Below are 27,495 nucleotides of genomic sequence, written 5' to 3'. Positions count from 1 at the left end.
GGACCCAAGGACATAGCCTGCCTGTGGAACGGATACCATCATGTCCACCTTTGTCTTTGAGTTAACCTTGTGTGAAGGCAGTGTGGTATCTTCCTGTGGCCCAGCTGCCCCAGCTGGGTCTGCCTCCGGTGTAGATGTAACCATCTTGTTAAATAAGAAACACAGAGCCTTATAAATTAACACAATGAGTAAACATGGCTACCATTGGAGTCTCCCTTGAGAATCTTGATTCCGATCCCCCAAACCAGTTAAGTCAAAAGACTCCACTCCCCTCAGGCAGAATGGATGGATAGGCAGTCCTAAAACACGGCTTCCAGTGAGGAATTAATTTTTCTGGGTGGAAATCGGGGAGGGATTGTGACTGCTGTATTCTGTAATCACGACAACTTTGAAAACTGTACTTGACCGGAACTCTGCCAGCCGTCAAAACCCTGAATTTGTTTGTGCCCGCCTCCCCTCCTTGTCTGTTCTGGAAGCTGGGGGAGGTGGGTAACTGGCTCGGACGTGGCAAGTTTGTTCTTTGGATGAGCACTCGGGTTCCTTCCCGGTGAATGTTGTTTCAGCCACAAAGCAATTTCATTCCACTGTTTCAGTCTCGAAATAAAAGGAAACGTCTATTGAAAAAAAAAAAAAGAAAAAGAAAAAGAAAGAAACACAGAGCCAAACACAGAGTTAAAAGCCAAGAGGTCAGAGCAATAGCTAAGAGCTGAATCCGTCAAATGAACCTTACCCTTCACTGCCATTGCTGTCCTACCTCTCCCGCAAGAGACCTACTTCCTGTGTGTTTGTCCTTTTTATTGACTTTCTATCTGCCTTCTCATTGGTTGTAAACCCAACCACATGACCTCCTCTTCTGCCCATCTATACAGACCTCCAGGTCTTCTATGGTTGGTATTGAGATTAAAGGCATGTGTCTCCATGCTGGTGGTATCCTTGAACACACAGATCTGCCTGTCATGTGATCAGGATTAAGGGTGTGTGCTACCACTGCCAGACTTCTGCTATGGCTTGCTATTAGCTCTGACCCTTAGGCAACTTTATTTATTAACATACAAATAAAATCACATTTCAGTACAAATAAAATATCACCATATTCTGGTGCATCAAGGAACCCACCTTTGGACAAAAGGCAGGAAGACGACCAGTTCCATTGGGTCTGTACTGTGTAATCCCCACCAGCTGAGCATTCCTGCTCCACCAACATTGACCCCCCACTCAAAGGACAGGTGGCCTCTTAGCACAGGCCAGCATCCTTGCTCCTCCTCCTGCATGGTCTCTGGTCTGTACTTGTGGGGTGACTTAGGCACCTAGGAGGCTATTTGCTGGTCCAGGGCCTCGGTAAACTGCTTAAATCTCAGGAGACACTTCCAGTGGCTTAGAGGGGACAGACAGCCTTCTGCCACTGCGGCCAGGTGTGATAAGGTCATTTGACCAAGCAGGTGAGGTCTTTGGTTAGATCCTATCCAGCACCAAAGTTCTTAGGCTTTTTGTCTAACCGGATTCACTACCTTTTGGCCTGCTGCTGTGGCTGCCAAAGACCAGGCTGGCCTCGAACTTACAGAGATTGGCCTGTGCTGAGGTTAAAGGTGTTTGCTACCATTACTAGTTCTTGTCTCAGTCCTCGAGCTTTCTTGCTCTAGACCAGTAGTTAACACTTTCCTAAAGTTTCATTTGTGTTTTTGCCCAGCTTTTTGGGGAATAGTTTTGAACTTTCTCCTGAATGGCTTATTTTCTGTCAGTGCTGAGTAGAACCCCTAATTTTTTTTTCTGTGTTAATTTACCTTTGGTCTGTAGCTGGCTGCTAGTTCCAAAACAGTTGTTGGTAATATCCCCCACGAGTCTGGAGATGAATGTGCATTTCTCTTGGGTAGTATCATCCCCTCCACAGTGTGGAAAGTTCATTCTCAGCTGCTTACATTTTCACCAGTGTAGCTAGAGTTTTCCTGCCTTGCCCACAGTCAGGACAAATCTCTGTCACCCGCCAGTTCCACAGCCGCTCAGACCCAACCAAGTAAACACAGAGACTTATATTGCTTACAAACTGTATGGCCGTGACAGGCTTCTTGTTAACTGTTCTTATATCTTAAAGTAACGCATTTCTACAAATCTATACCTTGCCACGTGGCTCGTGGCTTACCAGCATCTTCACATGCTGCTTGTCCTGGCAGTGGCTGGCAGCGTCTCCTTCTGCCTTCCTGTTCTTTTATTTCTCCTCTGTTAGTCCCGCCTATACTTCCTGCCTAGCCACGACCAATCAGGTTTTATTTATTGACCAATCAGAGCAACTTGACATACAGACCATCCCCCAGTACAGTCAAGTGCAGACCATCTCAGACACCTGCACTCAGGCCCATGGTCCTAATCATCCTCTATGCAAACCTGCTGGGTAACGCCACAAGGAACCCAAGAAGGGCTCCCACAGGACATACATTAACGTCCCACAGCACACCAGAACTCATATATGGTCAGTTTTTGAAATTTATTTTTTTAGGATAGAGTCTTTCTGACTCAGGCTAGGTTGTAACTTGCTGTATATCCCAGGCTAGCCTCAAACTCTAGATTTTTCTTGAAATCTCAGCTTTCCCTGTGCTGGAATTATAAGTATATGCCACCATGCCTGGAATTGTAAGTGTATGCCACCATACCTGGTTTAGAAACTTTTTTTGAGACAGGGTTTCTCAAAAAAAGCCCTGGCTGTCCTAAAACTCACTCTGTAGACCAGGCTGGCCTGGAACACACAGAGATCCACCTGCCTCTGCCTCCTGAGTGTTAGGATTAAAGATGTGAGCCATCACTACTACTTGCTTTTTTTTTTTTTTTTTTATAACTGTGTTTGTACCTTATTTTGAGCTCAGTACAGTGGTTATATATGTATGTACTACTAATTGGCTTCTCAAAGCATGTGTCTCTTTAACATGAATAGGAGGGAACTCAGAACATACATTTACATCTAAAGTGCAGAATGTTTGAAGATATTTCCTTTAACAGACATTTTTGTGCCTACAGTCTTTGGTAATAGCTGGTGTCTGTCCCATGAGTTAGCTTTGGCATATTTTTAGGAAGTCAGTTTTGTTTGGTCAGTGCACATGAATGCTGTATAGAGAAGTAAAAGAGAGAGACAAGCACAGAATTCTTGCAGCACAGAGAGGTGCACAGCAAGAATTTCCAACTCTGAAGCAGGTGTGGAGGGTGAGGAAGCCGCACATTGAAGCCTTTCAGCCATGACACTTTCTTCTAATGAAGAACAGCTTGAAAGCTGTCATTCTCGGAGGATTGCAGTATCTTCAAGTCAGGCACTTAGCACATTTTAAAATAGTGGTGAGATTTAGTGTTTTTCCTCCATCTTAAATGGAGCTGAGCAGGTTTGGTCATCATCTCCTCTTGACAGTGAGGGAGGCTTAGAGTGAAGGAGGTTTTTACAATCCACATAGACCACAGTAGCAGCTTTCTGGGCTGTATCTCCACTTTGTTCGTGGTAAATGAAGTTATTTATATCTGTTTGAAACAGAAACAGTACATTCCTATTTCTGGTTCTCCATGCATGACCTTGAATCCCTTCTTTTTATGTTTTGCAGTACATTTTTATACCTGAAATTCCTGGTAGTGTGGGCACTTGTCCTCCTGGCAGACTTTGTCCTGGAGTTCCGATTTGAATATCTGTGGCCATTCTGGCTTTTCATCAGAAGCGTCTATGATTCCTTCAGATACCAGGGACTGGTATGTTCCTATTGCATGTTCTCCAACTGTCAGGGATTTAGTTACCCTTCTAATTAAAAGAATATCTTCAGTGGCTGATACTGACCTGTTTTAAATGGATTTTATTAGCAATACTGAAGTGCCTGTGTTGGGATAAGCTAATTGGATCTGTGAATTAAAACTTGGCTGTTCTAAGCCCACTGATGAGTGGTTCTGTTTTCTCCTTCTCTCCCACTTGAGGGGAGTGAGGAGACTGGGTATAGGGTTACAAGAGGTGGGTAGCAGTGGGAGGACTCAGTATTGCCTAGTCTTACTCTAGAGTGCTCTGGAGTTCCTGTCACTAGGTTGTAATTGAATCAAAGCAGTGATTCTCATTGATCTCAAGATTCCTTTTATACTCTTAAAAATTACTGAAAACTCCCAAGAGCTTCTGTTAATGTAGGTTACAAAATAAAACAAGCTGGGTGGTGATGCATGCCTTTAATCCCAGCAATAAAGAGGCAGAAGTAGGACGATATTTGTGAGTTCAAGGCCAGCCTGGTCTACAAACTGAGTTCCAGGCCAGCCAAGGCTACAGAGACCTTGTTCTCAGGGAAAATTAAACAAAAAACAAATAATAGTTAAAAAAAAAAAACAAAAGAAAAAATAAAATGAAAATTAAATACATATTTATTAATTCATTGAAAATAACTACTTACCCAATAAAATAGAAGAGTGCCTCTGTTGTTTTAGAGCTCTCTGTTTGGAAAGCGCTCAAAGCCCCTTCAGGAGTCGCTAGAGCACAGGTTTTAAACTATCCAGTTAGAGCTTGGGGCATAGCTTGAGCTTATTCTTTTGACTTATGTGTAATTTCTGTTGTGTTCCATAGCTACACCTTACAGCTAACTCTCCAATCCAGGCTTCCAAAAGATGGCCTCCAGCTTTTGTCTTATTGGTAATGAATAGTGGTGTCCAGAGGAAGGCAGTGTTATTAGTATTACCACCAGCATATGTATTTCTTACAATGTTTGGTTCATCAGCATTCCAGCAAGCCTCTCCTTTAAGAGTGAAGCTCTTTAGGGATGGGTTATGAGGAAACAGGAGGATTTTCAGGGTTAAAGTTCTTGTTCCTTCAGGTGACCTGCCTAGAGCATCCCAAGGAGCTCACTGTGGTCCGACCTCACTTCTGGTCCAATTCTTCCCCATAGTTTAAGCACTCTTGAATGTTGAGTTAGCCACTGCTTTTTAGTATATGTGCTGCTCAAGCAAGCTAATAACCACTGCTGCTATGTGGTCTATTCTAAGTGTTTAAAATTTCTTCTTGTTAACTTGCTCTGTATTTAGTAATTTTATTCAACAAAGCTTTTAATAACATGCTTGAAAATGACAAGTTCTGAAATGTGGTTTTAATTTACCTTTTTTTCTCTCTTTAGGCCTTCTCAGTATTTTTTGTTTGTGTAGCATTTACATCAAATATCATATGTCTCCTCTTCATTCCCATACAATGGCTTTTTTTTGCTGCTAGCACATATGTATGGGTCCAGTACGTATGGCACACAGGTAAGCTTGATGACTTCTTGGTTAGAAATTTTAGATGCAAGTTTTTAAAATGTGGATTATTTGAATGAATTATTTAAGATTGACAGTTTAAAGTTGCCTTTCCCCAATACATGGTAATATGTTGTTTGGCTTGTGGTGGTGGTTTGTGGGTTTTTGTTTGTTTGTTGATTGTAGGGTTGGTTATTTGAGGCAGGGTCTCATTAGATAGTCTCGGTTGTCCAGGAACTCGTTATGTAGACCAGGCCAGCCTACAGCTCACAGCGATTCTCCTGCCTTTTGCCTTCTGAGTTTGGGATTATAGGTATACCCCACCATGCCTTGCTCTATATGCTTTTATACACGGATTTTCCTTTTTTATTTATTTTTTTTTAATTATTTGAATCAAAAACTTAAAGTTTAGGCATTTCAGTTGACACCTCTATTGCAAAGATGTCAATTTAAAAAGAGTTGAAGTGATTTATGTTTAGGGAGTAGTTGAAGACATTCATGTGCCATACTAGAAGACTGTTCATAGCCTTTCTGTATTGAAAGGAAAGTTAGAAGTCATTCGTGTGAACCCAATAATTTGACCTCCCCCCCAAAAAAAAAATTATCAGCATCCCAGGCACATAGAGGCCCTTCTACAATGTGCAGTGGTATGGATTCCTGCCATTCTCATTCACATTGGGGCTGCATAGGAGAAAATTGTTCTCTATACTGGGTCACAAGTGTCCTTGTACTTATAACCCAAGATGCTGTTACAGTTTGAGGCTTAGAGATTCTTAGAAGATCTACAAAGGATTTATCCAGAAACATATGAAAATGGACAGAATTTGGCCTTAGAAGTTTCAGGTGGCCTGATACAGGACCACTTTCATAGGACCACTCTGAATAAATGGTCTCCCCCAGATGACATGTATCACGTGATCTGAAGACACTGTCATAGCCTCTTAAGTCTTTGTTTTTCTGTCAGCAAAAATACTCCTGATGTCACTAGCTTTTAATTGTCTGGCATTTTAAGTGTCTTCCTATTTTGTGCTCCTAATTCTTTACACTGTATTTCAGATAGATTCTTACTGATAGGGATTCATAGGCAGCTTTCTTCTGTTTTCAAACTTGTTATTTCGAACCAAGATCAGAAGAAATGTTTGACAACTCCAACTCACTATGAAAGCATATGTGGCATGTGCTGCTGGAATTTGAGGATTGGTCCTCAGGGTCACACTGTCTGCAGAGCTGTGTGAGACATGATTCTCTGACCCAGCTGTAACCTGTAGGATTGTAACTTTGGAGTGCACACCAGACAGTAAAAGCTCTCTGGAGCAGCTTCGTCCTTGCTGCTGCTGCTGCTGCTGCTGCTGCTGCTGCTGCTGCAAGTGGTTTCCGGCCACTGGAGAGACAGCTGAGGCCTGCCGGTGGAGGTCTCCACTGTGAGCGTGGTTTCTCCACTGTAGGATCGGACTCGATTTTAAGCTACCCAGAATGTTCTCAAGTTGGCTGCTGTCTAGTCTAATTCAAGAGATTTTTCTTTGAACCAGTTTTTGCTTGTATTTCCTTCTGGACCATATATGTGCATCCCAGTTTCTTCTCTGTTACCTAAGATGGGCTAATCTAAATGTGAGAGAGGCTCAGCCCAGATGTGCTAGGACTCTGTTTGGCAAAGGCAGCCTTTCTGATTCCTTCAGTGTTGTCTCATAGGGAAGGAACTAATGACATGGCTCCTATAGAACCTGTTGGGACTCCCCCAGGGATCGGCAGATAGTGCAATAGAGTGAGTGACACACACATTGGAGTGACAAGTCGTGAAATAGGTTTTAATTTGAAATAGTTAAGGCTGAGACAAACAAACTACATTTAATAGAAACATGGAAAATAGGATTATAGTATATATAACTTGGAGGGCTAGTTTTTCTTCCCTATGAAAAAATTTAAAATTCCTTGAGATTAAGAATAGTTGACAAGGGCTGGCAGGACAGTCCAGGAGGTCAAAGCACTTGCTGGCAAGCCTGAGGGCTTGAGTCGGAACCCCAGAATCCTGTTGGTGGAAGCAGAGACCTGACTGAAACGTTATATAGAGACGAGCTTGATGTGGCATGTACATATGTGTGCACCCACATAAAATACTTGAATAAAAGTAGAAAATTTAAAAAAATGCTTAATAAAATTGTATATATCCATAAAAGAATGGTAAGATTGTGTCATAAACTTTTTGATGTTGGTGATGATTTTTTTCTTTTTTCTTTTTTCTTTTTTTTTTTTTTTTAAAGATTTATTTATTATGTATACAGAAGAGGGCACTAGATCTCATTACAGATGGTTGTGAACCACCATGTGGGTGTTGGGAATTGAACTCAGGACCTCTGGAAGAGCAGTCGGTGCTCTTAACCTCTGAGCCATCTCTCCAGCCCTGATTTTTTTCTTAAACTTTATTTATTTGTATATTTTATGTTTGAGTGTTCTGTCTACATGTATGCATACCCCCCAGAAGAGGGCATCAGATCCCATTATAGATGGTTGTGAACTGCCATGTGGTTGCTGGGAATTGAACTCAGAACTTCTGGGGGAGCAGCTGGTGCTTCTTTTTTGTTGTTGTTCTTTGGGTTTTTGGTTTTTTTTCTTTGAGACAGGGTTTCCTTTGTAGCCCTGGCTGTCCTGAAACTCCCTCTGTAGACCAGGCTGGCCTTGAACTCAGAGATCCACCTGCCTCTGTCTTCTAAGTGCTGGGGCTACAGGTAGGCATACAGTATTATAGCGAACTTTGGTTGCCTTTTTTTTTTTTTAATTGATTTTTAGGAGCTCTTTGTATATTAAGATTATGAGTCTTTTGTTTGACATATATTCTGAATATTTCCTGACAGATGTTTACCTTTTTTTATTTTTGTCAATTAGTTTGTGGGCTTGTTTGTCACAGGAAAGCTTTCAGTTCAGATGATACTGTTTTTAGTTCAGTGGAAGGTCCTAACGAAAGTCGCTGTCACTGACCGAGTCTCCAGATAAGCCGTCTGTGGTGTCAGCTACTGTGTTCATTGATGGTCGTCTCTCTGCTGCTTTCCCACAGAAAGGGGAGTGTGCTTGCCTACAGTGTCCCTCTGGATACTCTTTGTTTATATTGAAGCAGCAATTAGATTCAAAGATCTGAAAAATTTTCATGTAGACCTTTGTCGTCCATTTGCTGCTCACTGGTGAGTATTACCTATAGTCTTAGTCTACATTTCAGTGTAAGATGGTTAGTTCAGCTGAGCCCAGCGTCAGTGCAGCCTGCTGGTAGAGAGTGTGAGCGTTTGCAGAGGTGGAGTCCTAGCCCTGTCCCAACAGCTGTGTTGCTGAGCCCGTCACTCTAAGCATCAGCTTTCTAATCTCTCTCCTGAGATCATGGGAAGGAGGAGCAACGTGTCAAGTGTTTAACTTAGTGCCAAGCTTGTAAGTATCTGACAAGTGATTTTGATGATGATTCCAAAGTCTTGATGAGCTATGGCCATGTTTTTAAAGCTTCCATAGTCTTTTACAGAAGTGATAAGGCTATTAACACTTAAAAAAAAAAAAAGATTTTATTATGTATACAGTATTTTGCCTGCATGTGTCCTTGCAGGCCAGAAGAGGGCACCAGATCTCATTACAGACAGTTGTGAGCCACCATGTGGGTGCTGGGAATTGAACTCAGGACCTCCGGCAGAGCAGTCAGTGCTCTTAACTACTGAGCCATCTCTCCAGCCTATTAACACTTTTAAAAGGAACATTGCTTCTTATGAAATATAAGCAAATGTTGAGGTATATTTCATTTAGCTTTAACTAAAAATATTAGAAACTAAGCTTGATTTCTGTTTATATTAGTTGTGAAAAATACAATCCCCCAAATAAATGCAAATTACTATTTCCAGTTTTTTTTTTTTTTTTTTAGTTTTTACAAACAAATGAGTTAAATAAACATTGTCACTTTAAATTTGTAGTAAAACTATATTTAAATTAATTAAAAAGTGTAACACTTTTAACACTTGGGAGCCTTACTATAGGCTTGACAGTGTTTGTAGACAGATGCTTTGGAAAAGCATTTGGCAGTTTGATTGGTTGGAGGAAATACTTTTACTTTCTGTCTTATATTAGAGTTGTAAGAACACTTGTTTTAACTTAGTGTAACAACTCTAACAACTCAGATGACTCCTGATACTTACACATAAGTGATTTGGGAATTGCTGTGTGACAGAGTGTTTATGAATTAATTTTACAGAAGCAGCTGTTGCTCTTACTCCTCAGACACAAGAAGGTTCATGTAATTGCCTAAATTTGACTGTCTTCTGATGTTAAAAATTAAACAATACCCTTTTGATTTGTTTGTTTTTGTTTTTTGAAGATAGGGTTTCTCTGTGTAGCCCTGACTGTCTCCTTTGGTAGACCAGGCTGGGCTTGAACTCAGAGGTCACCATGCCTCTTGCATGCTGGAATTAAAGGCGTGTGCCACCACCGCCTTGTGCCCTTTTGATTTTTTTTAACACTTAGCATGACTATTGTTGGCTACCCATAAAAATCTCTACCCTTTAGTTCTTTTTGAAAATTTTGTTTGAGAATTTCATGCATGAGTATAATGTGTTTTGATCAAATCTACCCACCATTCCTTCCCCTTAAACTCTCCCTATTAATAAGCTCCACATACACACATAATTATCCCTTCCAACTTCGTGTACTTTTTTTTAGATCCACTGAGTCCGCTGCCAGTCTGTGCATGGGTATCGGACCATTCACTGGAACATGGGTAGCTTTAATAGCGCCTCAGCTAGGGATGGGACTTCATGAGCCTTTCCCTGATCTGTGCTGCAACTTTGGTTTGATATTGTGCAGCCATAGCCTCCGAGTTCTTGTTAGCAATGGCCCCATCATGTCCAGATACCTTTTTATTCTTAAAAACAGAATGGTGGCTAAATTCTAGTGCATAAAGCCCATTATTTCCTCAAAAACATTAGCTGCAGTATCTGTCAGTCCCTGTGGGGACTCCTAGAATTAAAGAACCCCTAAAATAGGATGGGAAATGTTTTCCTGTGGTCCATCAGACCTGTAGCCCAGGGGCTTGTTCTCTGTGCATGGGTTCATCGTCATCAACTAGAAATGGTTTTCTGATTTTCAGTCTCAGTAGCCTATGTGCCTGGTGCACATGTTGTGTATCTTGTGCTTGCAATTATTGGCTGGACTGTCTTCTTTCTAGTATTGGGTACCCTGTGGTGACTTTGGGCTTTGGCTTCAAAAGTTATGTGAGCTACAAAATGCGGTTAAGGAAGCAAAAGGAAGTTCAAAAGGAGAACGAGTTTTATATGCAGCTTCTTCAGCAGGCCCTCCCTCCAGAGCAGCAGATGTTGCAGAAGCAAGAAAAGGAGGCTGAGGAAGGTAGGTCTTTACTCTTAAGTTGTGGACCTAATAGGCTAGTCAGATTTTGCCTCAGTTAAAAAATGGCTGAGAGTTTAGAGTTTCCAGTTTTCTGGTTCTTCCTGGGGCCATTGTTTGGTCATGAAATACAGAATGTGAGTGCAGTATTTTATTACTCTCTGAGGGCCATCTGCTTCTAAATATAGTATTTGTTTTACATATATTTTTATGTGTATTGATTTTTTTTCTTCATGTTTATATGTATAGTAGTCTGGAGCCCTGGAACTGTGGTTGCTGATTGTTCTAAGCCACCATGTGGTACTGGAACTGAACCTTAGAGCAACAAGTGCTCTTAGCTATTGAGCCATCTTTCCATCCCCTAGTTCATTATTTTTAATTAAATGTGTAAATATTGTGTTACAAATTGTAAGAAATACTTATTAATAAAATACATCTTGACTATGACATTGTAATTGAAGCAAGTCAAGAACCAAAGTATAAGCAAGGTGGCTGTGTGGCCATGTGACATTGATGGCTGTGTAGACATGTGATGTTGATGGCTGTGTGGACATGTGACATTGCCTTCTGGCAGAACAACGACATGTGGGTCCTGGTTGAATGTTTCATATATTTCATATATTGTATGATGGTGGATCTTAAATTAAACCTTTTTTTGGGGGAGGGCGTTTCAAGACAGTTTCTTTGTAACAGCTCTAGCTGTCCTGGAACTCACTTTGTAGACCAGGCTAGTCTCAAACTCCCAAGTGCTGGGAATAAAGGCGTGTGCTACCACGCCCAGCAAATGGAACCATTACTAAGGGGCTTCTCTTGCGGACATTCAGCCAGTAGTGATAGGTGAGCTTGTAGTAACACTGGTTTTCTGTGCAGGAAGTCAGAAGTTTCAGGTCATGCTTTCTAATTAATTTATATCAAAATCCTTTTTTCTGAAGCAGTACAAAATAGCTCTCAAGGATACCACAGCACATTAAAATATATTGAGCTGATATAGGAAGCTGTTTATAAGTGTCCTAGTAAATGATACAGACGGATTACTTTAACACTTGAGTCACACAAAGACTAGATGTCTATAACTGGAAGTCACATCTTTTCTTTCATTTGAAGTCACATCTTTTCTTTCATTTAAATTAAATTACATATATATACATATTATATGACTTAATTATAATTATAAAATTTTAGTCTTATTTTAAAGCCAAATCTTTAATGGTTTGAAGTTCTTATTATGGTGATTTTTTTTTTTCAAATGTGTCTGGACTTGGGAGTTAGTGTAATACGCTGTACTTACTTCTTCTAAGTTTCTTTTTTTTTTTTTTTTTTTTTTTTTTTTTTTTTGGTTTTTCGAGACAGGGTTTCTCTGTGTAGCTTTGCGCCTTTCCTGAAACTCACTTGGTAGCCCAGGCTGGCCTCGAACTCACAAAGATCCGCCTGCCTCTGCCTCCCGAGTGCTGGGATTAAAGGCGTGCGCCACCACCGCCCGGCTACTTCTTCTAAGTTTCTACTGTGATTAATGTAGTGAATTTTTAGGCCTAGCTAATACATTTACTAAATAAATGTGGTCTATGTTTTTAAAAGCTCAATATTCCAGTATGGGTTTTTGTTTGTTTGTTGGTTTGTTTTTGGTACTGTAGCAGCCAAAGGATTGCCGGACATGGATTCCTCGATCCTTATACATCACAACGGAGGCATCCCAGCCAACAAAAAACTTTCCACAACGCTGCCAGAGATAGAATATCGAGAAAAAGGGAAAGAAAAGGACAAGGATGCCAAAAAACATAACCTTGGAATAAATAACAACAATATTCTACAACCTGTAGACTCTAAAATACAAGAAATTGAGTATATGGAAAACCATATCAATAGTAAAAGATTAAACAATGATCTTGTGGGAAGTACAGAAAATCTCTTAAAAGAGGACTCATGCACTGCTTCCTCAAAAAATTACAAAAATGCCAGTGGAGTTGTGAACTCCTCACCTCGAAGTCACAGCGCTACAAACGGAAGCATTCCTTCCTCGTCTAGTAAAAACGAGAAGAAGCAGAAGTGTGCCAGCAAGAGCCCCAGTGCGCACAAGGACTTAATGGAGAACTGCATTCCCAACAACCAGCTGAGCAAGCCAGACGCGCTGGTGAGGTAAGTGTGTGCGGCCTCACCACCGCTTGCGGCAACCCCAAAGTCCCGTGCCCATGGGCCTGCTGGAGCTGTTGGTGGTCAGCGCTGTGACCGGTGGTGTCTGGGGTTTGTTTGACACAGGTTCGTCAGTCACCTGTGTCAGCATATTAAAACACCATTCTGACCTGTTCTGTGTTCTGAATAAGAGGTGATGATGACGACTTCCCACGAGTGATAGATTGACATGCAGCCGCTTGGTGGCCCTGAAGGATGCTGTTAGTCCTGTCCTTTTACATTTGCATATCTAAAGTTCTTTTTGGCAAAAAGACAAAGAGGAAGATCTGTGTCCGTGATGGTGCAAATCTTCTATGATCAAGCATACGTAGATGGGGGAAGGGAGTAAGAAAGTTGTTGTTACCCTGAGCTGGTTTACTTCAGTAGTTTCTTCTACAGTTAGAATTTAAATTATGCATCGGTAAGTCTGGGATATTCAGGTTTGAAAAGTATAATATGATCTCTTGGGCTGACAAGGTGGCTCACTGGGTAAAGGTGCTTGCTGCCAAGCCTGATGGTCCCGGGACCCACATGGTAGACAAGAGAACTGATGCTGACAATTTGTCATTTGACCTCCACATGCACATGGCACATGCACACACAAAATACATTTTAAAAAGAAAAGAAAAAAGAAATCTCTCGCTAAAAATTCCATGTGGTAACACAGTGTTAGATAGGGATTTTAATCAGAAACGTTTCTTTTGTCAACCTTAATTGTGACACTGACTGGCTCAGAATTCATTGACTAAATCGGCAAACAGGAACGGCTTTTCCCCGGTCTTCAATCCTGGAGCGAAGAGCTGAACGAGAGGTTTTGTTTTTGTTTTTGTTTTGCTATAGGTAGCCCACACAATCCAGTAAGTTTCTTATATTCTACTTTGTTTGAGACAGGGTTTCTCTGTGTATCCCAGGCTGTCCCAGCTCTGTAGACCAGGCTGGCCTCAAACTCAGAGATCCACTTACCTCTGACTCACACATGCTGGAATTAAGGGTGTATGCCACCACTGCCCATTTTTTAGCTTATTTAAAGGCCAAGGGCAATTTGTTCTTCAAGGAAGAGTTTTAAGCATTGTAAGTAATGTGAACCAGAATATTGACTAGTTTTAATTTTGTGAGTGATAGCCAGATAAGAGAAATGGACATGGGTTCCACACTCTACCTCTCACTCCTGTAGCAGGCCTTTATGCAACTTTGGAAGCATGCCATTGCTGATGCTGGGCAGGCATCCACAACCTTCCCCCTATCCTGCAGAGTGAACAGTCAGCAGAGAGCCTGCTTCCAGATGTCCAGAGGAGAAAGACCAGTTGTACTACTTATTTCAGAGGGAATTCCCCAATATTCACTAACTGCTGCAGCAGGTGAAACCTTTGCCACACCTTATTTAACATCTTTACAGGATCTTAGTATCAAAACAGGTCTCCTGTGTTTGGTATTGCAAGTGAGGTGAAAAGGCTTTCTTGGCTACCCCAGTAACATGTGATGCCAATTGGCTTTGCCATCTGATCTGCCTTTGGTATTGAAGATTGAGGACCCAGCTGGCCAGTGAGGCAGGGCTGATGCTGTGTATTTGTGCCTATTGCCTGCTCCTGGGGACTGCTGCCTCCTGTTGTCACCAGTGTGGACTCTGTCTTCACCTGTAGGCCCTCTCAGAGCAAGTCTCTATTTTAGAGAAGTACTTGCTGTCAGTAAGTTAATAGAAAATGTATTTAAGTAGTTTCATAAACTTAATGTGGAATGCTTTTCAACTTTTAATGTAATATGAAAATAAAGGGAGCCAGGTATGCACACTCTTTATCCTAATACCCAGGAGACAGAAGTAGCAGATTTCTGTGAGTTCAAGGCTAGCTTGGTCTACATAATAAGTTCCAAGGTAGTCAGGGATACATAGTGAGACCCTGTCTCAAAACAAGAGAAGAACTTAGTTATCCAACAATGGGAAAACTTAAATAGTGGGCCATTTCTTTGATAAACTTTTTTATTTTTTCATTTGTTTTGGAGAAAGGGTCTCTCTATGTAGTCTGGCTTTCTTGGAACTCTCTGTAGACCAGGCTGTCCTCATACAAGAAATCCACCTGTTTCTGCCTCCCTAGTGTTGGAATTAAAGGTATGTAACACCACATCTGGTTCTTTGATACTTTGATAGACTTCTAATACAGATATTGTTTTTTGTTTGTTAAGAGACAGGATCTCACTATGTAGCTCTGACTATCACTGGCCTGTCTCTGTGCCACTACTCCTGGCTTCTAATATCGACACTGTAAGATCATATTTTTGGGCTATATTTAAGAACTTGGGAGAATATTCACAATATGATACTCCATGAAGAAGGAGAAAGCAATGTAATTTAAAACATTTTCTCCAATGTATACAAAAAAGAGATTTGAAGAGAAAAGCTAAAATGTTGACAAAAGCTATAGCCTGTGATAGAATCAAGCATTCATTTTTTTTCCTTTTTATTTAACATACATTTTCAACTGGGCGATGGTGGTGCACTCCTTTAATCCCAACATTCGGAAGGCAGATCTCTGTGAGTTCGAGGCCAGTCTGTTCTACAGAGTGAGTTCCAGGATAGGCTCCAAAGCTACACAGAGAAATCCTGTCTGGAAAAAAAAATAGGTTTTCAGACTTCTCTACAGTAAACAATAATAAAAGGATTTGAAAGGGAAAGCATTTTTTTCTAAGCAAATTCTCCTTGATTGGAAGAGGCCTTACCACTTCCTTTTCAATTGCTTGTCTCTTCTGTTTTTGACGTATGTTTTGATGAATGCTACCAAGGCTGCTTATCTAAGCCTGTGTTTGAGTTGTTAGCTAGAGAGTGGAGTGGGTGTCATGTGCAGATGAGTAAACTGGACTCAGTTGTGTCTGTCTTAGGGTTATCATTGCTGGTGAAACACCATGACCAAAGCCACTTGGGGAGGAAAGGGTTTATTTGGCTTATGCTTCCACATTACTGTTCATCACTGAAAGAAATCAGTACAGGAACTCAGACAGGGCAAGAACCTGGAGGCAGGAGCTGATGCAGAGGACATGGATGACGACTACTTACTGGCTTGCTCTTCATGACTTGCTCAGTCTGCTTTCTTTCAGAACCCAGGACCACCAGGATAGAGATGGCGCCACCCACAATGGACTGGGCCCTCTCCCAACAATCACTAATTAAGATAAAGCCCTATAGGCTTGCCTACAACCCAGTCTTCTGGAAACATTTCCTTAATTGAGGTTCCCTCCTCTCAGATGACTCCAGTTTGTGTCAAGTTGACATAAAACTAGCCAGCACAGTCCATACGGCTCATAGTGCAGGCATGCAGGGCCAGCTGTGGACATGCAACTTTTTCAGACATGCCATGGTTCTGCATAGCTCTGAGGTTGGCTATAACTCCACAGGGATGCTTTCTACTCATTTTCAAGTATTTCAAGTATTTGGGCAAGAAAATTGAAAGCCAAACTAACTTGTAGCTCTTTTATAATAATGAATTAATGCAATACAATCTTCAGTTATGTCTTGTCTCAGGACCACGATTGAAAACTTATTTTTGAAAAATGAATTTAATAATTTATTGAGGGGTGTTAATTAGTGGTTAACAACTTTCCAAGACACTTTGTGGGAATGGCTCTTCAGATAAGACTGACCAGCACTGTGCAGGGCTAGTCAGTGTACCCGTAGGTCTTTTCTCAAGCATCACCAGCTCTGTGAGTGCATTCTCGGATGCTGTATTCCTTAGTAGACAGCTACATACAGGGCAGATCTTGCCCAGTGCCAATTTTGCTGTTTGCTTGTTTGTTTTTTAAGATTTTATTTGTAGTTTTTGTTTTGTTTTGTTTTGTTTTTGTTTTTGTTTTTTTCTTTTTGGATTTTCGAGACAGGGTTTCTCTGTGTAGGTTTGGTGCCTGTCCTGGATCTCACTCTGCAGACCAGGCTGGCTTCAAACTCAGAGATCTGCCTGGCTCTGCCTCCTGAGTGCTGGGATTAAAGGTGTGTGCCACCATCACCCAGCTAATTTTAGTTTTTAAACTGTTATGTATTGTTTATTTATTAGAGACAAAGTCTTATTTGTCAACATGGCCAACTCACAATGTCGACCCGGTAGCATCAAATTCACAGAAATCAGCCTACCTCTGCTTCCTGAGTTCTTGGATTAAATTTGTGTGCTACTATGCCAAGATTATTTTTAATTTAAGTGTGTGTGTGTGTGTGTGTGTGTTTTGTGTGGTTTTCTGCATTTGAGTGCAGTGCTGAGGAAAGTGTAAAGAGAGTATTAGATTCCTTGGAACTGGAATTATAGTCAGTTGTGAGCCACCCACCATGGGTGTGGGGAGCTGCAATCTGCACAAGAACCGGATACTCTTTCCCCACTGAGTCATCTGCAGTCTCACACTGCTCTTCTTGTATGTGTATATTTTGTTGGCGCATAGCTCACTTGTTGGAGACTCTAGCTACAAAGCCACAAATACTCACCTTTTGACCCTGTTCAGAAAAGTGTGTTGACTTGGTTGCTCTTTCTTTTTAATAGATTGTAATTTCTTTTTTTTTGGGAGGGGGGTTGTTTTGTTTTGTTTTTTTGAGACAGGGTTTCTCTGTGTAGCTTTGGAGCCTGTCCTGGATCTCACTCTGTAGCCCAGGCTGGCCTCGAACTCACAGAGATCCGCCTGGCTCTGCCTCCTGAGTGCTGGGATTAAAGGTGTGCGCCACCACTGCCTGGCGTGAATTTCATTTTTATGTCTTTATAAAAAGAAGGTTCTTGGTGCTGGAGAGATGGCTCAGAGGTTAAGAGCACTAGCTGCTCTTCCAGAGGTCTTCAGTTCAATTTCCAGCAACTATGTGGTGGCTCACAACCATCTATAATGAGATCTGGTGCCCTCTTCTGCTGTGCAGACATACATGCAGGCAGAACACTGTATACATAATAAAAAAAAAAAAATCGTAAAAAAAAAAAAGAAGGGTCTTAGTGAATGGATGTGTGTTGGCGAAGAGAGTAACATGGAAACAAGGAACTGAGTGAATGAAGAAGGCCTCTCAGGCGATGCTGAGTAGAAAGCAGGTATTGTGCTAGGTAGGAGATGCAGAATAGGTGCTGGGTAGATTGCTATGTAAAGGAGTCTAGGGGAACTTGGAGGAGGCTGGGAATTTGGTAACAATAAATAAATAAATGGGCTCTTTCCAGAAAACTTAGGGAACTTGCCAAGACCAGTCCAAAGTCTTGTGTGTGGGCAGATGTACCAGTTTCCCATGGTCCTTTGTCTACGGTAGCATAGTTATGGCTTCTAGGTCTTGCAATAGGATTGAAGCCACAGTAATTAAGGGCCATATGATGGAGTGTATCTTTTTATAGTCCATTTGCACTTTATACTATCTTTGATAAGGTGTCTTAAAAAAATTAGTCCCAGTATTTAATCAGGTTGTTTTCTTACTGTTGGGTTTTAGGAACTTTTGTATATTTGAATCTTTTTTTGTATTTGAATCTCACTTTGTAGCCCAATCCACCTTTGATATGAAATCTTCTTCAACTTCAAAATACTGAAATTGCAGGGATTCCCTGCCATACCTGGCTAGATAACAGATTTTTATTAACCCTCTTTTGCAAATGTTTTCTGTCTGAAGTGTTCCCCCTCTCCTCATTTGCTGCCAGCCTTAGCCTTTAACTGACAAGTCATCTCTCCAACACTCTTCTTTCTTTTTTTAAAAGTTGTTTTATTATTATTATTATTATTTTGGTTTTTCAAGACAGGGTTTCTCTGTGTAGCTTTGCACCTTTCCTGGAACTCACTCTGTAGCCCAGGCTGGCCTTGAACTCACAGAGATCCGCCTGGCTCTGCCTCCCGAGTGCTGGGATTAAAGGTGTGCGCCACCACTGCCCGGCTGTTTGTTTTATTTTTATGTGTATGAATGATTTGCCTGTATGTATGTCTGTGCACCAAGTGCATGCATGGCTGGTGTATGAGAAGGTCAGAACAGGAGGGTATTGGATCACCTGGAACTGGAGTTGGAGATGGTTGTGAGCCACCATATAGGTGTTGAGCATCAAACCCATGTCTTTTGTAAGCACAAGTGCTTTTAACAGCTGAGCCATCTCTCCAGCCCCAGTGATTGTATTTGTGTTTGTTTGTTTTTTAAACAGAGTCTCACTGTGTAGCTCTGGCTTGCCTGGAAGTCCCTCTGTAGATCAGGCTAGCCTCAAACTCACAGAGTCTGTCTCTCTACCCCTCTGTTTCTCTGCCTCTTGGCCTGTGCTGTACTGGTATTAAAGATATGCGCTACCACACCTAGTTTGTTGTTTTATACTTTTGACAGTCTTTTTTTTTTCTTTTAGAGTTTTTTTTTTTTTTTTTGGTTTTTTTCGAGACAGGGTTTCTCTGTGTAGCTTTGCGCCTTTCCTGGAGCTCACTTGGTAGCCCAGGCTGGCCTCGAACTCACAAAGATCCGCCTGCCTCTGCCTCCCGAGTGCTGGGATTAAAGGCGTGCGCCACCACGCCCGGCTTTCTTTTAGAGTTTTTTGTTGGTTTTTCTTTTCTTAAATTTTTTTTTCTTTATGTGTGTCACATGTGTGGGTATTAGAACCTCTGGCACTAGAGTTTTATACAGGTGGTTGTGAGTTGCCTGACCTTGGAACTGAACTTGGAAAGAGCAGTAAGCATGCTTAACTACCGACCCATCTCTCCAGCCCTCCTTGACAGTTGCTCTTTTGTAGAGCACATCTCGGGTCCAGCCCCATCCTGGGGTTAGATGCAAGCCCCTGCGTATGCTAGGCAAGGACTCGGTTGGTGAGCTCTATTTCTAACCCCAGAAATTTTTTTAATATGGTTAACTTTGAAGTTCTTGCTTTGAAGTTTCTTGTTTAGAATATGTAGTTTTTATGCTCTCCTGTTTTTCCCTTAAATTACATCAAAATCCCTTTCTCCACTTATCCTCATCCCCAACTCCCTGTGAATCAAATAGTCCATTGTAGGTCTGTGGTTGTCAGAGGTTTCTGTCTGAGATCCAGCGGGTCAGGCTGTGACACCTGAACTCTGCTGGCCTGGCAGGGGCAGCAGTGTCCTTTGCATTTGGCCTGGAGTCTCACCTCAAGTACAGCCCAAGACTGAGGGTTCTTGTTGGTGAGTGTTACTTGTCTTAGTTCCCTGGTGGCTAAGGAGAGACCTCAGAACAAATGTAAATTGCTCTACATTCTGTAGAGTGGCGGAAACAAAGACCTCTTCAGTAGGTTTCTGTCCCACTGCCTGCTATGCATCAAAAATAGGCAACTTTGTTTGTTTTTCCGGGAGTTTCTCTCTATAGTCCTGGCTGTCCTAGAACTCACCCTGTAGACCAAGTTGGCCTCAAACTCGGATCCACCTGCCTCTGCCTCTGGAGTGCTGGGATTAAAGGTGTGTGCCACCTCACCTCACCTCACCTCACCTCACCTCACCTCACCTCACCTCACCTCACCTCACCTCACCTCACTTAGCTAGGAGACTCATTTAAAAAATATTATTTTTAATGTGACATAAATTTGCTGAAGTAGTTAAATTATGTATGGTATAGAGTCATTAAGAAATAAGTATCCTGCTGGGCAGTAGTGGCACATGCCCTTAATCCCAGCACTTGGAAGGCAGAGAGAAGCAAGCAGATCTCTGTGAGTTCCAGGACAGCCAGGACTACACAGAAAAACCCTGTCTCAAAAAACAAACAAAGAAAAAAAGAGTAGCCAGATGCTATGATTGACAGAATATTATTTAACAGAACCATATGAAATTTGGAATGGTTATTTTGTTACCTATAGGAAAGATCTGAGAGGGGTCCTGGAGAGATGGCTCAGAGGTTAAGAGCACTGGCTGCTCTTCCAGAGGTCTTGAGTTTAATTCCCAGCAACCACATGGTGGCTCACAACCATCTGTAATGAGATCTGGTGCCCTCTTCTGGCGTGTAGGCAGAACACTGTATCCATAAAAAAAAAATGAATAAAAAAAGAAAAGATCTGTGAGGCATGTACACTGGCTTGCCTGACCCTGTCCTTATCAGTGCAGGAAATGAGCCCTGGAGATGAAGACTGAAGACTGGTGCCAGGGCCAGCCTGAAGTTTCTGGACTTCCAGGATCCTCAGAAAATGTTGGTCAACCTGTTTTATTTTTCTTCTTAATCTTGTTTTTTGTTTTTAAAATTCAAATACACCAGAATTAGATGTTTTAAAACTTCAGAATTTGTTACTTTCCTATCCTGGATGTCCTAAAAATTCTTACTTTTTACGAAAACTAAGCTGCTACTTACAGTAACGTTAGTAGAAGGGGCCAATTGCTTGTGCCCTTAAGCTTATGTGGTTCCTGAAAGTCAGCTCTGGTGAGAGCCTGGAGCCGTCTGCATAGATCTACCCTTATTTCTGGACTAGACCTAGCTTGACAGCAGCAACCCCAAGTGCTTTCACTTGAAAGACGATGGAGAGAGACTGAGGCTCACCTGTGGAGGGGAGGGCATCGTCGCTTGCCCCTCTGCTTAGGAGGCTGCAGTCCTGAGTATGGGCATTGCTGAGAGGGCAGGGCCTGGGCATTCAGAAGATTTAGAAGGAGAAAGCCTTTAGAAATACGGAAAATAGAAATCCAACTAACACTAACCCACTGCCTACTTCTTCCTTTATTCCTTTCTAAATTAAAGGGGTTCTTTTAGGTTCAGCAAAATGTAATTATTTAAAACTTAGTTTGCAGCCGGGCGGTGGTGGCCCACACCTTTAATCCCAGCACTCGGGAGAAGAGGCAGGTGGATCTCTGTGAGTTCGAGGCCAGGCTGGGCTACAGAGTGAGATCCAGGAAAGGCTCCAAAGCTACACAGAGAAACCCTGTCTCGAAAAACCAAAACCAAACAAAAAAAAAAAAACAAAAAAACCCCGACTTAGTTTGCTTCTGTAATTAATTGTTTATTTGTTGACCTGAGATCCAGGGAAGGAGAATGGAGAAAACAGGTCTTAGGATTTTCCCCCAAGTCTTTAAACAAAAGATGCTCTGCCTCAGAGGGAAAGGAGTATAGAGAAACACTTCCAGAAGTTTCCATTCGTTTATTTACACTAAGGAGTGTGTAGCTTACACTCAGATTCAAGAGTCAGTTTCAATGAAAGGATTAGGTTGCAGGACACATTTTTAGAACACATAAATCAGGCAACACAGTTGTAAAGAGACTTGGTACCTCTCTAGCTCATTGGTGACTGAGTTCACTGACATGGAGTTGAAATGAACTTGCAGTCATTGTCCTTTGTAGTCTACACCAACTTTGTACTGCATTTTAGAACTTTAGGTTTCTCTTAAAAAGAGGATTGGGTGGGCCTGGAGAGATGGCTCAGTGGTTAAGACCACTGACTGCTCTTCCAGAGGACCTGGGTTCAGCTCAGCTCCCAGCAACCACATGGCAGCTCACAACTATCTGTAATTCCAGTTCCAGGAAACGGGACACACATGGCAAAACACCAATGCATAAAATAACAATAAAATAATTTTTTTTTTTTTTTTTTGGTTTTTCGAGACAGCGTTTCTCTGTGTAGCTTTGTGCCTTTCCTGGAGCTCACTTGGTAGCCCAGGCTGGCCTCGAACTCACAGAGATCCGCCTGGCTCTGCCTCCTGAGTGCTGGGATTAAAGGTGTGCACCACCACCACTGCCCGGTTCCAATTGTTGTTTTATCTAAGTTGTTCTATCTACCTGCTAAATCAGAGAAGCCAAGAAGCAACCAGCTGACCTTCCTTTTTAGCCAGAGACCCTGCAAGAGAAAGAGTCTTTCCTAACTGTCCCAAACCAAAAAAGACATGAATCTTTAAGTCTTTCCCTACTTTTCCCTTTGTCTGTCCTTATTGCTGGGTCCTCCATACTCTCTGGCTAATTCTTGACAGCTAGTCGCTGGCTCTTCCCCCTGATCCAAGGTTAATTTTATTAAGACATTCTCGGAGTTTCACAGCAAGATCAAATATCCTGCAACGCTCAGGTACCCAGAAAATACTCGCATCATACCAGAGGTCAGTTGTAGTTTTAGGGATACCTCCTGCATTGTGATTTTCTATACAGTTTACCCTTTACAGCTATGGCCCTTTAACACAGCTTCTCATGTTGTGGTGACCCCCAACCATAAAATTATTTTCCTTGCTACTTCATAACAGTAATTTTGCTACTGTTAAGAATCATAATATAAATATCTGTGTTTTCTAGTGGCCTTATGAGACCCCCATGAACGGATTGTTAACCTCCAAAAGGGTGGCAACCCACAGCTTGAGAATCCCTGTTTTGCAGCATCCTAATACTCAGAGTAAAATGTAAGGTCAGTGAGGACAGAGCTTCCTTTGCTCTTGTCAATTACAGTGTGGGGTGCTTGGTAGAGAGGAGGCACTTGAGAGCTGTAGTCTCCTAACTGATCATAACACAACTCAAGGCTTTGCTTTTTTTAATTTTAGTTAGTTTTTATGTATCTCAGGCTATAACTGGGGGTGATTTTGAACTCCCGATAAGCACAGTGTTGTGATTTCAGGCATGTGCTACCACGCCCAGTTCTACCTATCTCCAGGAACACAAGGTTTCCTGCATGCTGGGCAAGTAGCTGAGCTACATCTGTAGCTCCTCCAAGCCTTCAATGTTAGGAAACTTAGATTTTACCTCAGACTAGACCTTGTTGCTTTTGAGGAAGTCGTTAATAATTTTACTTAATACCCCACACCTTTAATCTCAGCATTCAGGAGGCAGAGGTCGTAAGTGGATCTCTGACTTCGAGGCAAGCCTGGTCTACAGAGTGAGTTCCAGGACAGCCAGGGCTACACAGAGAAACCCTGTCTCAATACAAAGAAAACAAAGAAAGGGAAAAAGAAAAGAAAAGCTTTCCACTGTCATGCCCTTTGGTTGGATTCTAGAAATTTTACATTTGGGCATCTGTCCCTACATTTTCTAGAGGCTTTGCAGGAGGTGAAAGGAACCGGGAAGTTACAGAGAGGACCAGGAAAGAATCCTCTGGGAGATTGCTGTCCAGCCTGCCATTCACTTCAGCTCTTAGCTAGCTATGTCTAGGGCCAAGGGATTTTGGCACAAGCCACCTCTCAGCAAGAAGAGGGAGAAATCAGCTTTGTCTTCCTTCTTTGTCCCCCTGGGCCTGGCTCTCTGTCAGCCCAGGACCAGGCTCTGCCTTTGTGGCTCCTGGCAGGAACTCAGATTCCACATTTCTGTCCTTCTCTCCCAGGAAGCACCTTAGGTGGGGACATTACCTCCAGCACAGAAAGGAGAACCTCCATTTGCACATGCTCTGTGCTTGAGTGTCAGGAATAGAGGGTGGAAGAAAATCTGGTTCTGGGGAAGAGATGTGCAGGTGGCAAGCACACCTGTGCTGCTGAAGACTGACCTGCTGACCCCACCAACAGGCCTTTCTGTTTCATTGGGGTGCATTAGGTTATTTCAAATGGCATCTTTCCTATGTAAGAGATGAAAGTGTGTGAGATTTTAGAATGAGGACTGTGAAAGCTAGACTCTTAGAGGTGCTGGCCTTATTAGATTAAATGTGTGAGAGAAAGTGACTACTAGATTATTTGGAAAGTACTAAGTGGAAAAAAATAAACAGATTCATAAGTCTATTTTTAAAAGTTGAGTGGTTTGTTTTTTGTCTCTTTGGAAACATACTTAATTTATATTTGTCTGGCACTATGTCTGAGCGAGCATACTTTGGCAGACCTTGTTTCTTTCCATTTTCTGCTATATCCATGATATTTTAGGCTTCTGTAGTTCTACTTGGTTAGTCTTGTTTATATTAACTCACAAGACAGGTTGTGCTTATTTTAAGCATTGAAGGAATTTTAAAACTAGTCTCAAATATGATCGTTGTAGTAGAAACATATTTATACTTCAAGTGGGGCTACTACGTGGCTTGAGCACCATGTAGCATATCAGAGACTAGGCACAAATGAGTCTAAACATGCAGTTTATGTAATGTCTCCGCGTCTGAGTGGTCCAACAGGAATGTGGTTATTTTGGATAGATAAATAATAGAGTAGCCTGTACCTGGTAGGTATTCAAATAAGAAGCTAGGAGTGATAGATTCTGAGAGTTTATCCTGTTAAAGCTGTAGTCTCTAGGTGGACAGAAAATGTCCTCACTGCAGTTGAGAAGGGATTCGAGGCTCAGAAAAGCTTCTCTCTCATGGAGTCCGAGCCCCTAGAACTGAGGGTTCCAGCCACGGGAGTGCAGTGGGCTCTCTAAAGGCTGGAAACCTGGAAGAAGAGGAACCACATGCTTGAAATATTCTTCATATTGTCAGTTAGAAATGGATTTTTGGGGTACTTTGCCTGTCAGTGTGGGTTTACATTAGTTTTTACAAATCTCCTGGGAGCCCCTTAGACCTTTCTTTTCCTTTGCCATCTGGGTGGGGCTCTTAGGATTAAAACAAGTTTATTTTATGTGTGTGGGTGTTTTTGCCTGCATGTGTGACTGGGCACCACATGTGTGCCTACCACCCTCAAACAACAACATCAGGTTCTCTGGAGCTTGAGTTATATATGGTTGTGAGGTGCCATGTGGGTGCCGGGAATCAAAAATCAAACCTGGGTCCTTTGCAAGAGCAGCAGATTATCTTAACTACCGAGCCACCTCTCTAGCCCCTAATTTTTTTTTTATAAAGGAAGAATGCCAATTTTCCTCCATCACAAGGCCATTTCATCTTGCTAGTTACTGTTCCAGCAGACCCAAGTCAGAAACATGAAGTAATGAACTATAAAGGACCTTTGCCTCTGCACACAGCAGGTTCTAGAGCAAGCAGTGCAAATTCAGAGGCCTTTGGGGGCAAGACAGACCAGGGATGAATGCAGCTGGCGAGGTGGGTCCTGGGGTCTGTGATGTCAGCATCTGTATTCAAGGCTGCCCCTGTGCTGGGAGCATGGGGACATAAACTCTCAATGTGATGGCCAGCTGTTGCCACTGGAGATTAAAAATCAGGGTTGCCAAAGCTTATGATGTTTTCAGGAGATGCCAGAAATAGAACATTTTGCCAGTTATGGTAGGTAGCACATGCCTTTAATCCCAGCACTCGGGAGGCAGAGCCAGGCGGATCTCTGTGAGTTCGAGGCCAGCCTGGGCTACCAAGTGAGTCCCAGGAAAGGCGCAAAACTACACAGAGAAACCCTGTCTCAAAAAAAAAAAAAAAAAAAAAAAAAAGTTTAAGAGTTTAAAAGTTTAAGAGTTTGTTGTTCCTAATGTGTTCAATTTATCCAAAAACTTGCTGGGACCTTGGGCAGATCTCAGAGTAACAGGGAGTATCTGTGGAGATGTTTAATATTTTGTCCAATCTTGATGAAGAAGAGATAATCACTATTTAATATATACATCATCTCAGCATTTTTCTCTTGTATGTATGCAATTTATAAAATGGAACTCATTCTACAATATCCCATATATTCACATGTTTATGGGTAGATGTATGTGTATGCATGTGTATGTATGTGTGTGTGTGTGTGTGTGTATATATATATATATAACTTCCATTTCACTGACTGTACCCTAAGTATTCATTTACTGTCATTGAATAGACTCCAGTGATTTTCTTAAGTGTTTTAATTTTTAATGTCAGTCAGATATTTTGCTGAATATCCAAATGCTGATTTTTCTCCTTACCCCAGCAAGCATGCTTTCATATAAATTTGTGTGCTTCTCCAGTTGCTGCATCAACAAATAAGACATTTTAAAATGTTTTGCGTATATTTGCCTGTGCACATGTTGATGTCGAGGTACTTGCAGGAATTGGTTCCCTGCTTGGTACTGTCTGGGGTCTAGGAATCAAAATCAAGTCATCAGGCCAGGCGGCAAGCGCCTTTGTCCCTGGAGTCATCTTGCTAGACCATTTGAAAGATTTTTCATATAAACTGTCAAGTTTAATCACATTCCTTTAAGATGCTAGTTTGGGGGCTTTTTGTGATTTGTGTTTTTGTTGTTGTTTTTTGTTTGTTTGTTTTGGTCTTTTGAGACAGGATTTCTCTCTGTAGTTCTGGCTGTCCTGGATCTGGCTCTGTAGATCAGGTTGGCACAGAGATCTGAGTGCCCTCTATTCTTTAAGGGAAATTAATGAGCTTGCCATTTGTGTTTGGCAGCGATGCAGCAGATACATAATATACTTTGTAACAGTTTCACCTAGTAATAGGTCATCAGGATGTTCTTTATATTTGGACATTTGTGCCTGGTAAGCAATTGTTGTCCTATAGTGAGGTACAAGGCAGCCTCACTCTGGTTATTTGCTAAGTGTGCTTGATAGACTGTATCAGAGCAGCTCCCAGTCAGTGTAGGCCTCACACGAGGAGGGGCGTATCCACCACGTGCATGGCATGCACTTTACCCTGACTGACCCCTGCTGCTTGTGCTGTCAGTGCCAGTGACGGGAAGGGGAGTGAGAGCTGGTGTGGAGGATCACTATATTTCTTCAGGGGTTAAAGCTGTGACTTACCTACAACGAGTCTTCTTCAGTGAAAGCACACAAGGGCCTACTGATGGGATTAGTGCTTACCTGGAGGAGGTTCTCCATCAGTTCTTGTCGTGTGTGCCTGCCTCCTTCACAAGCACACACATTTACCCTCTCTCCTAGAGCTGAACTGAAAGTCTGGCCATCGGGTGTGGATGTGTTACTTCCAGAAACTGAACACTGGCCCTGAATATCGAGGGACACTGAGGGATACAGTGTGAGGATTGGTGGCATGATGTTTTAGCATGGTCAGTTCCGGGCTTCAAAGAATGTAACAAAACAAAAAAAAGAAAAGAAAGAAGGAAAGAGGGAGGAAGAG

The 27,495-nt window shown here is 42.0% G+C and overlaps 1 protein-coding gene across 2 annotated transcripts in view; it reads left to right on the top strand.

Annotated features, from left to right (window-relative positions):
• The window catches only part of Maco1 (macoilin 1), a 60,771-nt gene that overhangs the window by 16,719 nt on the left and 16,557 nt on the right, over positions 1-27,495 (top strand). The window contains exons 2-6 of one of the 2 annotated variants that reach the window (XM_006975660.4): positions 3,576-3,717; positions 5,109-5,235; positions 8,273-8,396; positions 10,409-10,587; positions 12,216-12,717. In XM_006975660.4, coding sequence (XP_006975722.1) covers positions 3,576-3,717; positions 5,109-5,235; positions 8,273-8,396; positions 10,409-10,587; positions 12,216-12,717 — 1,074 coding nt within the window. Of the gene's footprint in view, positions 1-3,575; positions 3,718-4,742; positions 4,812-5,108; positions 5,236-8,272; positions 8,397-10,408; positions 10,588-12,215; positions 12,718-27,495 lie in introns of those variants that run through there. The other variant, XM_076565384.1, reaches the window with a different exon arrangement.

This window comes from Peromyscus maniculatus, chromosome 2 (assembly GCF_049852395.1).
Source record: "Peromyscus maniculatus bairdii isolate BWxNUB_F1_BW_parent chromosome 2, HU_Pman_BW_mat_3.1, whole genome shotgun sequence".
Classification (NCBI taxonomy): domain Eukaryota; kingdom Metazoa; phylum Chordata; class Mammalia; order Rodentia; family Cricetidae; genus Peromyscus; species Peromyscus maniculatus.
The sequence above is the reverse complement of the archived record's forward strand: the minus strand, read 5'-3'. Positions and strand labels throughout refer to the sequence as shown.